The following is a 13,872-nucleotide window of genomic DNA, read 5'->3' as shown; positions in this document are numbered from 1 at the left end:
GCTGTAAAAAAAAAAATAGAGGCGGTCCAGCTGCTGTTCTGTTTATGAAGGCCAAAGGACTCCATTTCAAAGCAAACATCTTAAAACTTTATGCATCAGGAAACTGAAGATGACCTTCACCACGTACCTTTGTGTGAGCTGGTATCGGGTTGGTGGTTATATGGATATTAAAGCAGCTGAAGTTGGGTTGTAATTGCAAAACCACCCTTGAGGACATGAAAGCTGTTTCAGCATCATGTACCTGCTGCACCTTGTAGAAAATAATTTACTTTCTGTAACATGTTTCTCATCAGCTTTTTCTTTCAGCTGCTTACTTTCAGAGCCGCAAATGTAAGCTAGGATGTTCCTCCTACCATTGGTGCAGTAGGTGAGGTAGGGATGGAGGTAAGATCTGCAAACCCTGTGCAACCTGGTGATGTTTTTCTTGGTGCTTGTAGTGGGAACAGGATTTCACTTTAAATCTTTTTGATTGGATAACGATATGTCATAGTGCTATTGATGCATCAGTGGATTAATAAGCAGCAAACAATGCAGTTTGAGCTGTTATGTTGCATATTTGCTGCTGAACCCTTTCCTGCTAGCTGCATAAGCTATTGTGGCAGCTTTATGTGGAGTGGGAAGATAAAATGAGTGCTGGTCAGCACTGGTTCATTTGAGTGACCTGCAGCCTGATGATGGTAGCTCTGAAACACACATCAGTATATGTGTCTTAAGTGACTTCATCTCATCTGCGCACCAAGTGTGGTCAGAGCCTGTGCTGCTCCTGGGTTGGGTGTGAAGTCCTCACACATTGTCAGAAGCGTATGAAATGCAAAGGCTTTGGCTTTAAACAACCCACAGCAATCCAGGAAGGTGTGCAACCCGCTGCCAATTAAAACAGCTTTTAAGAAGTTCTGTTTTTAGAGTAGTTACGAGGTTTGTTCACTTGCTCCCTGGAGGTAGATGCACGTTCACAGGTCTACAGCAATAGCTGTGCTAATTGACAATTAGCATTGATAATGACTCTAGTAGCACTGGCGGTGATAGTATTATCTAAGTAGTTCTGGGGTTATTTTTTTTTACTTTTTTCCCCCCAAAAATAAAAAAAACAAAGATTTTTTTGCTTCTCGTTCAGTAGTGGAATTGGACAATGCCTTGAGAGCATTAATTCTTGAATGATTTTTATTATTATGTTTCAGTTAAATTAATTTCATGGGCAACAAGAGGATTTGATTAAATCAGGTTGTGCAGCATTAAATGGTATTCGTGGCACCAGAAAAGTCATTTTCTTCCTTCTGACTCTCCTTCCTGCTTTACCCTTTGTTGTGTTTGCCGTACGTTGCTTCTGTTCTCAGCATGGTACAACTTAAACAAAAAGCTCCGTGCTCTTAGAATTCAACCAACCTATTGTTTGGTGGGTTTTCTTGATTAAATTCCACAATTACCGTAGCATTTTAATTATTAATAATTTTCTTCCTACAGATTACTGTGTAATTAGCTACAGACTATCCACACTCAGCACCACAGCTTTTCTTACCCTTTGCTGGTACTTTGCTAGTAGTTATGTCCAGTCTTCATGACTTCAGTAATGATACCATTTTTTGTCTTTACCAAGAAGCAGAATCACAGAATCATAGAATAAAATCACAGCATGACTTAGAATCATAGAATAGCCTGGGTTGGAAGGGACCTCAAGGATCATGAAGCTCCAAACCCCCCACCACAGGCAGGGCCACCAACTTCCATATTTAATACCAGCCCAGGCTGCCCAGGGCCCCATCCAACCTGGCCTTCAACACCTCCAGGGATGGATGGGGCATCCACAGCCTCTCTGGGCAGCTGTTCCAGCACCTCACCACTCTCTCTGTGAAGAACTTACCCCTCACATCCAATCTAAACCTTCCCTCCTTGAGCTTAAAACCATTCACCCTTGTCCTATCACTGTCTATTCTTGTAAAATGTCATCAAGCTCCAACCCACCAAAAGTGCACTTCACAGCAGTGTAGCCTACTGGTTCTTCTTTTACTACCCCTGAAGTTGTCTGCAGCTCCATATCATCATCTCAGGGATGTTTTTGCCAATGCATGCACTGTGGTTTGTTGTCACCAGGCATCTCTTTGCCTCCCCATTGATCTGAAGGTTGTGTTATAATTTGAATGCTTTCCTCCATTCTGTTTGTAACCAGCTTCTCTCATTGGATTCCCATTAGGAAGTCTGCCTTCTACTTTAGAATCTCAGCTTCTCGTTCTTCCTGCTAGATCCGACTAAACTGTAACTCCAAAGCATTCTCAGATGCTGATGTGATGCAGGAGGAGCACAGAGTGTGTCAGTACAGCTGAAATGCCAGCGTTTCTGCAGGTGCCCACTGTGACAGAGCAAGAAGCTGAAAATAGATCTCATTTTGCTGCGTGGTGCTGGCAGTTGCAAAGAGGAGATTCAGTCTCGATGCTGAGAGTGTTATTTCTGGGTCTTGTTTTGTTTTGCAGCTTCCTCCAAGCAGAAGGGATGTTTGCAGTTACATGCCCAAAGAAAGGCACAGGCAGAAACCTCCTCCAGGGCAAACCTGCTCACAAACACAAACATTAGCAGTGGCTGCTTTAATTTCCTCTATCGATGGAGACAGTAATTAAAGGTGCCGTATAAGAACAGAGCTTTGAACATCAATGGCTCCATCATGGAGGAGCTGGAGAGCTGGCACTGAGTGCTCCAAAGCCTTTATTAAGATTCCCAGGCTATAAGGCCAAATGGAGCTGCTGTGATCCTCTTGTCTGACCTCTGCGTAAAACAAGCCGTGGTACTTTCTTGAGTTAATTCCTGCTTGAAAGAGGGCACATCCTTTAGAAAGCTGTCCAGTTTGACTGGGGGAGAGCTTAAAAAAAGAAAAAGTAAAATTAAAAAATCAATGACAGAGAATACAACGTAACCTTTGATGTAAGTGGTTAATTATGCTCTGGAAGTGTATGCCTAACTGCTAGTGGAAGCCTGTTCAGCTTCAACTTTCCAACCTTTCAATTTTTTTTTAAAGAAATTCATTAGTGAAGATTTTTGTCATCAGTTCTGTGCTCTGTGTTACGTGTTGCGGGCTGATCTAATAACCCCTCAGCCTTCCCTTTGCGAAGCTAACAAGGCTGAGGTTGTGATTTCTCGGTGCGTTCTTGGAAGTCGTGCCTTGCAGCCACTTAATAACTTCCAGGCTTCTTTTGTGCACCCCTGCCCCATTTTTGCCTGTTTTTCCTTTGTAGGAGTGCCTTGGTTTTGTTTGGCCTTCCAAATGTATGACCTGATATGGAAAGAGAGAGTGTAAACTTTTACTTCTGACAAAGCTCCGTGCTCTGTGCATCCACTCCCAATTTGCTAATTAGTTTCCATTGTCACAGTGGGAACATCTCTGCTGCTGTATATCTTCATTACCAAATTTTCTACAGTCATTGCTTTAAAGGGTAGTCCTGTAGGTCAAGACTTTCATTCTTTTTCTGTAGGTGCGGAGCTTCTAATTCTTTTTGTTTGAAAAATGAAGGCATTCCAAGCTTAGTCTGTAAGTTAGAAGATTTCTAACCAGATGAAAGAGAAAGGTTCTGAAACTGTTATATTTTGTTTGGGATACAGAAGACAAAAGGAAACAAGGAATTAAGATTTCTGGTACTTTGCAAAACCCACTGTTGGTGGCTTCCTCCAATTTCTACTAAGATATTAAGTTGCTTCACTAAGCTGCTGGTTTCTTTTGTAGAGGATGCTGTGTTTTCTTCCATTGTTTTGGCTTTTCTGTCATGTCCTCATTGAAAATAACTTGATCTGTCTGGGTTTATTTCAAACCAAATTAGTCATCCCTATGGAATGCTGGTTAGTCAAGGTCTGATTTCTGCAAGTCCTTTTTGCTGGACATGAATTCTTCTATTCTTCCTTAATTCTTTTTTAATAGAGTCTTCTGTCACCTCTTCTTTAATTATGGCCTTGATCAATATGAGGTGGAGAGGAGGCCAGTAATTACCTGTTCATTCAGTTTACCCTTGTAGAATTCATGGTATGGCGTTAGTTTTCATTAGATCTTCAAGATCCCCCAAATACATGAAGGCATAAACTGTATTGACAGTGTAGAGAGCTTTTCAGGCAGGTTTAAAGGTTATTTCAGTGTATCAGAGTTCCAGTCCAAGTCTTCTGTTAGATGATGCTGATTAAAGTCTGAGTACATTATGGCATCCAAAGGAGGGCTGCAAAGATGGGGAAGGGTCTGGAGGGCAACGTGTATGAGGGGCAGCTGAGCCAGGAGTTGTACTCTGTGATCCGTATGGGTCCCCTCCAGCTTGGTATGTTCTGTGATTTGGTGGCTACGCTTCAGTGACTTCATGCATCAATGTTATTATACTGAATTGATGTCTAATGGTAATTGCCTACAAGGAACATAGTGAAACAGCTTTGAGTGTTACGTTTTGTTCTCAAATTTATCCAAATATAGAAGGGTTGTTCTTAGTGTAAATGTCTTTGGATTTGGTTACCTAAAATATTTGTTTTCGGAAGGTCCCATTGCTGCTATGCCAACCAGAGTTGCTCCAGAGTCAACCTGTGAGAGAATAGTGATGTTTTAGGCATCCTGTTTTGAAGCATGACTTTCAAATGCACATCCTACATCATTCATCTCAGTGCAGAGTTGGTGAGGGTAGTTAATGCTTATGTGCAGCTTTCAGTTAATGCAATAGAACTTACTCCAAGCTGAGGCCTCCTGTGTAAACCCTCAGAAGAGGCACAAATGAATCGTGGAATCACAAGGTTGGAAAGGACCTACAAGATCATCTAGTCCAACTGTCCTCCAATTACAGCATTGCTACCACAAGCAATAAACCATCTCTCATAGCTCCTCATCCAGACGCCTATTGAACACTGCCAGGGATGGCAACTCCACCACCTCCCTGGGCAGCCATTCCAGTGCCTGACCACTCTCTGAGAGAAGGAAGTTTTTCCTTATGTCTAATCTAACCTCCCCTGGCACAACTTGTGGCCGTTTCTTCTGTCACTCTGTAGCCATCCATGTTTTATTGCCTGTCTTTTGTTCACAGGCTTGTTCAGCTTCTCATGAGGCTCTACCAGAAATTAAAGTCATGGATCAGGAGAGGTACAGCACATGCAGTCAGTGATCAGACATGGAAGCAAACTCTTCCCCCATTGTAGTTCAGAGAGGCAGTGTACTGCAAGCTGTTGCCAGACTGATGTGATAGACAGGCTACATGTACTGATACGACCTTTTGAAATTGGAGAATTTAATTACGCCTCCAAATCCATAAATATTGCCTTTTTAATACAACATTTATATTAATTTTCTTTTCCAAAGAGCAGCTGGATGAAGAATGCTTTGTTCTCTTGCTTTACGTACAGCTTTATTTGTTTGACATTGATATAAATACAGTACAAAGATGACAGAATTCGACCACAGAACAGAAAGTCAAAAGTCCTTGTTATAGATGAATGGGATGTTGCAAGCTTTACGGTCACTCATACATCTTGCTGCACGTCCACGTGATTAATGCCTAACAAGGTTTTTGATGGATGGCTTAGCAACTGCTAACCAGGTGTTATAGGACAAAATGCTGAAATCCTTTATTTCACTGTTAGGGAAAGCTCTTGTTCTCTTCAATTGACAGGAGGAAGTCTTCTTTTTTTCTTTTTCTTTTTCTTTTTTAAGTGGATTTTTAAGTAGCTTGCTGTGCCTTCCAATAAGTACATGGCCATGCTACAGCTGCCATTGGAACAGAATATTTGGTAAATCCATCTGTAAGCACTAACTTGGATATCTTGGACTTCCCACATGGAAGGAGTTAAGTGAAGCTGATGACGTTGGGCGAAGGCCATGCGGGATACAAAGAAAAGAGAAAGTAAATCTTCAGGCTGTTTTTGAGGCAAGTAGCTGGCAAGATTTTACGACTGTCCCACATATGAATAGGATTGCTTAAATTACGAGGGTTTTAATCTTTGTGCTGGCGCTGTAAGCCAAATGCACTGTATGCTGTAGGTGTCTCCTGTCTTAACTTCTCTCCCGCTTGGCTGTGCATTGTAACCACTCAGCCATGCTTACACTTAATTACTTTGTTCTGAAGAATTTATGTAACTGTTGAACACGGGGCACTGGAGCAGAAAGAGCTTTGATCTGTCTGGCATGATTTTGCTACCGTTGGATTTTATAACTTAAAGATGAACTTTGAGAATAGTTACCAAAACCAGCGATTTTCTCTGCTCTTACAGCTTTTAGCCTTTTAGAGACTGACAGCTCCTTGCTCTGCCTGCCTAGCAATGCCATAAATGAATCAGTTTTCTCTTTTTCCTAATGTCTAGTGTTGCCAGAACTGTTCCGAGCATCTCACCACAACTGATCTTTTGTTTCCGTTTCCCTTTTAACTAACGGGCAATTCTTTACATTCCCAGCTCCAACTTCTCTTGGCTTGTTGTAACTTTTAAGTACCATATTGCACATTTCACACCTCCCAGTCCTGGTTGTAAAGCAACATCAGAGTCCCGGAATGCATTATCATAGAATGGTGGAATGGTTTGGGCTGGAAGGGACCTTTCAGGTCATTTAGTTCCAACCTCCCACCAGACCAGGCTGCTAAATAGGTAAAGAAGTTCCATCCATAACACGTGAACAAATTGCTAAACATTTTTCTTTTTTTTTTTTTTTAAAGAACTTGATTAAGTTTGAGGGTTTAATTACATTTCTGTGGTGATTTTAAGGTTGTTAATTCAAGTAGAGGAGATGAAATGCAAATACGCGAGTACAAACGGATTTGGTAAATTACTGTTAAAAATTAGCATGGTGATTATTTTTCCTCCTAACAATAAGCACACATTTGAAAAGCTTGTGCTCAAGTAAAGTTTTAATTGAGATGTTTTAGGAGTTGAACTTTCTTTGCATTGGTATTTTTTTCTTCTTTTTTTTCAAGCAATCCTGAGTAATTTCTAATTAGGGGAATGATACCATTTACGCAGATATTTATTACCAGGCAATTTGTATAGACGTAGCACTGCACTGATGCGCTCCTTTCATTACAAACAAGTCTCTTTGAAGGGCTCTGACTTGCTAGTTATTAAAATGGAACATTTTACTAATAGCTTCCACGTAGGTAAGAGTTTTCTCAACACAAGTAGTGAATTTCTTCACACAGTGTCGAAAGTTAATTATAAGGCGTTTCTTTCTGTCTTCAGACCCAGAAATTAAACACGAATTACTTGGAATCTGTTTCTGCTTCTGCACCATGGTGTTGCCTAAACAGCACCAAATATCAGACCATGATTTAAGGCTTCACAAAAGGACCCTGTTCACAGACAGACCCCGCATCCCCATATTGGATCTATTGGGCTAGAAGAAAATCAATTTTAAACTAAGTTAGCAGAACTAATGGCTGTGGGTATTTGTGGGTATTTATATTTTCAGTGACTAAAAAAAGACACGTGTGGTTCATTTGGGAGCTAATAAAGGGCAATTTTTGCAGCATTTCCAGATTTTTTTCCAACAGAGTGTACGTGACCCATATATCCACACAATCCCACACAGGCATGTTTTATATTAAGATGTACAAATGTGCATATGTATGGCTGTACATTTTTTACATATATAAAAGGAGTTTTTGTAACAGAGCATATCAATATTGATGACCTTTATGTTTGTTAGAGCTGTGGTGTGTAATCAGTCTATAAAGGCCAGCCAGCAGCCCACCCACCACCTCCCTGTTGCTGCTGTTGCTGAGAATCAGCTTGGGGAGGGGTGGGGAATTCACAGAATCATGTAGTTTGGAAAGACCTTCAAGATCGTCAAGCCCAACCATCAGCCTGGCCTACCCAGTCCCACTGCAAACTGTGTCCCTTAGTTCCCCATCCACACACCTCTTAAATAACTCCAGTGATTTGGACTCCCCCACTTCCTTGGGTGACCCATTGCAATGCTTCATAGAATGGCTTGAGTTGGAAGGGATCTCAAGGATCATGATGCTGCAATCCCCCTCCTGCATGCAGGGCTGCCAACTTCCACATTTAATACCAGACCAGGCTGCCCAGGGCCCCATCCTTGGATGTCCTGGCCTTGGACACCTCCAGAGATGGACCAGGGCATTCACACTCTTGCAGCACCTGACTGCTCTGTGAAGAACTTCCCCCTATCTAGAATCAATAGAATCATGCTCTCTTATGAAGAAATCTTTCCCTATATCCATTAAACTCCCCTGGTGAGCAGTTTTCTCATGTCCTATCACTTGTCACATGAGAAAAGAGGCCATCACCTTAGGTTGGTCGGGATTTTGTAGCAGATTCAATTGGTCAGGTAATGCAAGGTGGGCTTTTGTCAAGACAGTGGCATACTTCCATTCCTGTGGAGTACTCTTAAAGATCTTGGCTGTTCACGTGCTGCTTTACCTCAACTGATGTGGTCCTCTCTCTTCTGTTTGCAGATGCTCCTGACGGAATACCTGGATATGAAGAACACCCGCACTGCCTCAGAGCCATCCGCTCAGCTCAGCTATGCCAGCTCTGGGAGAGAATTTGCAGCGTTCTTTGCAAAGAAGAAGCCACAAAGGCCTAAAAACCCTTTGTTCAAGTAAGTGCTGTGATGATGTTGAAGCTGTGTAATCTTCCTCCATTGCCTTAAATATGGCACAAGCTGGCTGATAATTGTGGTTTCACAATGTAAGTAGGGTGTAAGTTTGGAGATAGAGATTTGATACCCAGTGCTGAAACCTCAGTAAGGTCTCTCTATTACAGATTCATTGCTGGTTTTCAGAACTCAGCTCTTTCAGACACTCATCACAGCGTTGGGATCCCTTTACCCAAGCTGCTGCAAAGCACGCATCAATGTATTCTGCCTGTCTTTGTGCATAGTACGTTCAAGACCTGTTAAAGACAGTGAGGAAGGGGACTGGACAAAGAGAACTAAGATAACTGTGTAATTACTAGATGGACTAAGTGGTTAATCCTATCGCTAGCTCCTTTAGTTCAGAGTTCAAAGTGGAAGGAAAGAAGCAATGAGGGGAGACCGTAAGAGGATGAAATGATAGGTGGACAAGGGAAGGAGTAAGGAAACTGAATTTGATGTGCATGGATGAGGAGTGAAGAGGAAGTGTTGGTGAGCAGCACCGTTAGCAGAGGAGAAACCACCTTGTTCATACGCTGAGATTCAGGTGAGCTTTGCTGAATTTTCATCTCATTTATTGACATCCCACACTGGCCGTTTTCTTCGGCCTCTTTAGGGTTTTGAGGAATTACTGACATGTGCTGTTTTGACAGCAGGGGCTCTGCTGAAAGATGGTGGTTTTGATCTGATGCTGCAGCTCTGCTAACATAACTGTGTGTGTGGCTGCTCCTGCACTCAGCACTGCCGGAATAATCTTAATGACTTTTCTTTCACAATAAAGCTGTTCTGACGCAGTTGTTAAGGGAGCATGCAAGCTTAATGGTAGGTCTGAGGGAAGGGCAGCAAAGGGAGTGGTGTTAGGGAGTACCAGTAGCTTGGGCAGTAATCTTTCTCCCATGCTCAACTGCAGCAGAAAAAGCATATCTGGTATGTAGAGCCTAGACTGCAAGCTGCTGTAGGGCTGTGGGCCGTCTTTCACTGCTCATTAGTTCAGTAGCGAGCCTTAAGAGGCTTTGCTCTCCCATGTAGAGTCCAAGTATAAATTAAAACAAATGTATCCACTGAGATGTTTGCATGAAGGAGGAGGAATTGGAAGTGAGAGCTTCTGGTTTCCCCTTTTAGTTTTGTGCAGATGGGCAACTGGGTGACTTTCAATACGCAAAATCTTATTAGTAAGTTGGAGTAGATCGTTAACGTGGTAGAGAGTTAATGCTCCATCGTGAAGTTTCTAAAGAGGAACTTCAGGAATGGAAAAGGCTGAAAGTGATTGGAAATCGTAGTAATTGGGAACTTTTCATTCTGTGTCCCGTTTACAGATTATTCATTGTTTTTTCCAGCTAAAACTTCTATCTGTCTGGGTTATGCAGAACTTGCTGGAACTCTCTTTTCTTTGCCTTATGTGCATAGGTATATAGCAGCTGTAGTCTTGTAGTATTTCCAGGCTGCAGTTAGAAACCTGTTTTTTGCACTTCCCTCTCACAGGATTAGCTGTCTATATAATCCCATGTTATTAGAAGGTTAAATGTTGCCTGGAGGATGTCAGGCACCTGGAGGATGTCCTGCCACCCTGTCAACCCATGGTTATTCCTCTCCACCTGTTTTTTAACCCTCCCATCGTTATTTGGGTCGAAATTATGCTATTTGAATTTACCCTGTCTTACAGATCTCTACTGGAGCAAAATAGGGCTGTTCACCTTTTCATTTTATATCTGTTCTTGGGTGTACTTGGGCCGTTTAAGCTTGACGAATAAGGATGCTCTGTTTCACCTACAGCAATTTAAGCCTGTATATTAGTTTGTCAGCAGAGAGTGAAGGTAGGTGTAATTGTTTAAAGTGAAGGTGACTAACCTCATAGGAACAGAATGTCTCTTACCACTCATGGTCCTGTCACCAAGTCATTGCTGGCACAGTGGTGACAGCAGCACTTATTGGGATCTCTTATTTGGTTATCTGTCTTCTGTCAGCTGTCACTATATCTATGGAAATCTCAGTTGAAATGGAATTTCTCAGTCCACTGAGGGATGTACATGTTTGATGGAGTGTTATTCTTGTCTCCTCTCTCATCTTCAGTGCTTTTCACATCGGCTGCAAGGTTCTTTTTGTGCCTTTCCATTAGCTCTGCCCAAATCAAACGAGCCATCCACTTGTCATCAGAATATCTGTGTTTAATCCCTCCCTTCAGAAGTCTCTTAGGGCAGAGCTCCACCTTGTGTTTTCCTTGCAGCTTGATGCAGGTGTTTGTGCTGTGCCCTGTGATAGCTTGTTAGAAACTAATTTTGTAAATGCTGAGTACTTTTGCTAGTTGTGTGCTTATGTGTGATGTAGAAAGAGTGGAAAGAATGAAGACTCTTGAATTGGGTCTTGCAGTCTGGAAATCAGTATCTGGCATTTGGAAGAGACTTTGATGCATTCCTTATCATGAAAATCAGTACAGTTCTCAGGGTGGGGGCGTTGATGTGTTCATTTGTTGAGAAAACAGAACTTTAGGTGCAGAGTTCTTTGACAGTCCAGATAGTTTGAGACATTGTAAGCCCGGCCTTCGTCTTTTCCAAAAAGGTGCCAAATACATTTTCAGGATCATAGAATTATAGAATCATTTGAATGGAAGGGACATTTATAGGTCATTTGGTTCAACTCCCTTGCAGTCATCAGGGACATCTACGGCTTGGTCAAGTTGCTCAGAGCCTGCTCCATCCAGACCTTGAATGTTTCCAGGGATGGGGTATCCATCTGCTTATTGGGCACTGCGTTCCACTGCTTCACCACTCTTATTGTAAAACACTTTATCCATATATCCAGTCTAAATCTCCTTCTTGTAGTTTGAAATCATTTCCCTTTGTCCTGTCACAACAGACTGTCCTACGGAGTCTGTCCCCTTCTTTCTTATAGCCTGTTAGCCTTTCATTTGGGTTGCCATCTTCCTTGCTGATCAGATTGACAAGATCAAGATTGGGCATTCTTGGGAAAGGAATGGATTGTTGTTGGGAAAGGAATGCAGTTGTTGAATACCCAACATGTTAGTCTCATGCTTGGCTATAATTCTGGGTAACTCTGGAGGTTGGTGGCCCTTCCTGTGGCAGAGGGTTGGAACTTGATCCTTGGGATCCCTTCCAACCCAAGCCATTCTATGATTCTGTGCTTTAAAGAACAGTATATGCAGGTTTTGCCACTGGAGGATCAGCGTGAGGATGGGAAGGGATTGTGAGAGTAGAGGTGTTGATTGGCAATAGGAGCATGAGAGAAGAATGGATCAAGGAAAGAACAGAGAAGAGAAAATAAGAGGCTGAAACTGAATGATTGAGGTAAAGAAGTGAATGAGATGGGTGAGATCTGTCATCACATGCCACCGTAGTGGCTCTGCAGGGTAATCTAAGTCACTGTCTCAAAGCTAAGCCTATGAGAGGTTGAGGGTTATTGTTGTAGCTTGGCCTAACTCAAAGCTTTTGGTTTCAGTGCCTTGGAGAAGACCTCTGGGTCATGGTGATAATGTTATGCTTAAAACTCCACTATGGGTGAAAGAGAACACATCACACACACTAAGAGTTTATTATTCATTTAAAGTTTTATGTGTTTGTTGTATTTTGGTTAATTGGTATTGGTTCAGTTGCATAAGTACTGACACTCATAGTGTCAATTAAAGCAGAAAAGTCTCATTAATAATGATAACCTTACAACTGTTGGACAAGAGAGCTTATAAGTGCTCACCTTCTGTGAGCATTTGAGAATGTGAGCATCATACTATCTGTGGGGCATGATACCTTTTGAGTGTCTCCCTGCTTGATACTGAGGCTGATTCATTCTTCCTTGGCAGAAGCACCACAGCATCTTGAGGTCTTCACCACGAGTTCTTGAGTTCACTGTGACAGTTTGAACATGCTTTTTTCCCACTGGCAGTGGCAGAACTGCCCAACTTGGATACAAAGGGCTGCTGCTGACCTCAGGCTCCTTGGGTTTTTTGGCCATGGGACTTTTTCGACCACAGGAACATCCAGCTCAAATCATGGCAAGCCCAGAGCTGTCCTGAAATGCTGCAGTGTCATTTTCACTCTCAGTGACAAACATTGTATTAATGAGGCTCCGTTCATTGAAGAGCATCTCTTCTCAGATTGATCCTTGTAGAGTATTGGAGCCATACAGTAAATGATAGTTAATTTTTAGTTTCAGTGAAAGTATTAGTCATTAATTTGTGGCTTTACCTGTTAACAACTTATATGATACTAACTTATCACTTCGGTCTGGATTTTACCAATGTTTTGGGGCCATTCCTGTGTAAATGATTGCATGTTCCCAGCTGATGGAATGGAGGAGCCGTCTCCATGCCATGCAGGCAGCTTTGTGTCATTTTCCTGCAGAGCTGCACTGACTGGAAATGCCAGAATTCGGTGTGACGATGATCAAGTTTTATAGGGAAAGAGTGTTTTTTGTCTGCCTTGATCATTTTGCTTGGATATGCAGGGAAGTGCATTTTGTTGAGAGCCGACTGGTGCTTACAAGAAGGCTGACTGCATTTATGTATTTTTTAATTACAGGTTTGAGTCCTCCTCCCATGCTATTAGCATGAGTGCCTATTTGCGTGAGCAGAGAAGGGAGCTGTACAGCAGAAGTGGAGAACTTCAAGGTATGAAAAGAGATACTGTGAAAGTTTGGATAATTCTGTGTTGTAGAAACTGAGCATCTTGTCTGTGCTATGTCAAAGAATTAATACCTCTCTAGCTTGCCATGCAGCTTGTCTAGATCACTCCAGATTGGTTTATTTTTGCTCTACGAAGAACCTGGGCTTCTATTTATGCCCTTTGCACTTCCAGCTAAAGGTTCTTGTTATAAAACAATGGGTGAAATATGAACGGTTGCACTGCGAGCGTTGCTTTTGGGTACTTGGAGTTAATGTTTGCTTCTTTATCTGCAATTTATTTCCCTGTGTCATGCACTGAATGTTATACTTCTCCTGCATTACGCTGGGAGCTGAACTCAGTCGTCTCACGTTTGAAGCATGAATTTCCATTGGATGGACTGAAGTGACCAATTCTTCTTTTACACGGCACTTAAAGATGGAGAGTTAAAGTGTTTGGAAGTGGTGAATGTGAGGCAGTGGACTACTCGTGCTGGTTTATATTGCTTGTGACAAATGTTCTGTATGCACAGGAAAGTGTTCTCTGAGCATGGTGTCATTTCATGTATTTTTTCCTGGATGCCTTAATTCACTGTGAGGTTTTAGTTTTGAGAGCTATAGCAGGGAAGTATCTTAAGGCTGCCGTGCATTATATAGCAAAGTTAATTTTTTTCCTGTG

At 42.1% G+C, this 13,872-nt stretch overlaps 1 protein-coding gene across 1 annotated transcript in view; it reads left to right on the top strand.

Moving 5' to 3' along the window:
- Positions 1-13,872, top strand: part of EXOC4 (exocyst complex component 4) — a 390,126-nt gene that overhangs the window by 91,848 nt on the left and 284,406 nt on the right. Inside the window, exons 8-9 of the mRNA XM_072356793.1 lie at positions 8,406-8,551; positions 13,114-13,202. Of these exons, the coding sequence (XP_072212894.1) occupies positions 8,406-8,551; positions 13,114-13,202 (235 nt within the window). The remainder of the gene's footprint in view (positions 1-8,405; positions 8,552-13,113; positions 13,203-13,872) is intronic.

The sequence above is a fragment of the Excalfactoria chinensis genome, chromosome 1, assembly GCF_039878825.1.
Source record: "Excalfactoria chinensis isolate bCotChi1 chromosome 1, bCotChi1.hap2, whole genome shotgun sequence".
NCBI classification, from domain to species: domain Eukaryota; kingdom Metazoa; phylum Chordata; class Aves; order Galliformes; family Phasianidae; genus Excalfactoria; species Excalfactoria chinensis.
This window is presented reverse-complemented; position numbering and strand designations above follow the sequence as displayed.